Below are 1,449 nucleotides of genomic sequence, written 5' to 3' on the forward strand. Positions count from 1 at the left end.
AGACGGGCCCCCCCCCCCCCCCCTTCTTATTGATCTTCCTACTTGCTCAGACAGATTAAACAGACTGGTCTTCTCTAGTCTGTCGTTCTAGCTGCCCCTGCCCCTGCCCCTGCCCCCTTCTCTCAGCTATTATCTGTGAGGACCGTGCTGGCGACACCGCACACGGGTGCCCCCGTTAGGGCGCAGAGTCGACTGCCTGGGGAGGGCTGGGGGACCTGGCTGGAAGGAGCAAAAATGAAACAAACAAATACAAAAAAAAAAAACCAAAAACGGAGGCCAGGCCGGGGTGGGGTTCCCAGCGCGCCCCCGCCCCCCCCCCACAACGCATCACTCTCCACCTGAGCCGGGGTGGGGAGGTGGGGGTGGACGGTAGAAATCGACCAGAAAGGCGTTTGCCTTCCTCGCCCTGCGCCCTAGCTCGGGAGCCGTCTCCCGGAAAATAAAGAAACCGCACACAACAGCCCACACCTTCTTCCCCAACTATTGTTTCCTGCGAGATCCCAAAGTTTCCTTCTAGCTGCGTCCCCCTCGCCAAGTTTCCCCGGAGGACGGCGGGTTCGGGGCGAGCTGCTGGCGCTGCTTGGCCCAGCCGGCCTGTTTCTTAGGGGAAAGGGGGGGGGTGGCACCCCAGGGCACCAGAGGCGAAGGGGCACTGCACCGGAGGACGCGATGGCCTGAGCCCGGCCCTGCTGCGAGAGGGGAGAGAAAAGCGAAGCGGACGGGAGGGAGAAGCCCAGCCGAGCCAGCCCGAGCCCACGCCGCGAAGGGCTTTTCGGTGGCTGCTGCTGTTATTGTTGTCGTGTATGTCTGTGCGTTCTCCTTCTGAAACCGCTGAGCACTGCCTACGGTTTCCAACTTTCGGCTTCTAATCCTCCCCACCCCACCCAGGAACGAGCGACAGAAAAACAACACTTGTCTCCCCGAGAAGGCTCCGGAAAAAAAAAAAAAAGGAAGAAAGGCGACCTCGAAGAGCTGAGCTCTCGGCTCAGTTGTCAGAAAACAACAACACTCTCCTGCTCCTCGTCCAGGCGATCCTCCCAGCCAGCGGGAGACGGACAGACAGATGCACGGACACCCCCCCCACCTCCCCCCCCCGCTCGTCTTTGTTACATCTTTAGCAGCTTTGTGCGTGCGTGTCCTTTCTCCCGTGTCATCGGTTTTTCCTGCCGAGTGCTGGATGTGTGCTGGGGGGAGGGAGACGCGGCCCGAGCAGGCGACAGGGGTCGCCCAAGTGGGCGAGGAAGAAAGAGCCGGGCCCCGAGGCGGAGCGGGGGCCCCCAAACTTACTTTTGTTTTCTTTCTCGATCTGCTCCAGGTAGCTGGCGGCCTCGAGCAGAATCTGCACGTTCTGCAGAAAAGTGTTGATGTGCTTCTCCATCGAGTTCTCGCTGGTGTTGAAAATGTCCGAGAAGGGGCACCTGAGCTTGGCCCCCGCGGGCTCGTCCGGCT

At 60.8% G+C, this 1,449-nt stretch overlaps 1 protein-coding gene across 1 annotated transcript in view; it reads right to left on the reverse strand.

Moving 5' to 3' along the window:
- Positions 1–1,443, reverse strand: part of MXI1 (MAX interactor 1, dimerization protein) — a 71,316-nt gene extending 69,873 nt beyond the window's left edge. The window contains exon 1 of the mRNA XM_005874545.2: positions 1,288–1,443. Within this exon, the coding sequence (XP_005874607.1) occupies positions 1,288–1,378 (91 nt within the window). The 5' untranslated portion in view covers positions 1,379–1,443. The remainder of the gene's footprint in view (positions 1–1,287) is intronic.
- Positions 1,444–1,449: the final 6 nt, after the last annotated feature.

This window comes from Myotis brandtii, unplaced genomic scaffold, assembly GCF_000412655.1.
Source record: "Myotis brandtii unplaced genomic scaffold, ASM41265v1 scaffold441, whole genome shotgun sequence".
NCBI classification, from domain to species: domain Eukaryota; kingdom Metazoa; phylum Chordata; class Mammalia; order Chiroptera; family Vespertilionidae; genus Myotis; species Myotis brandtii.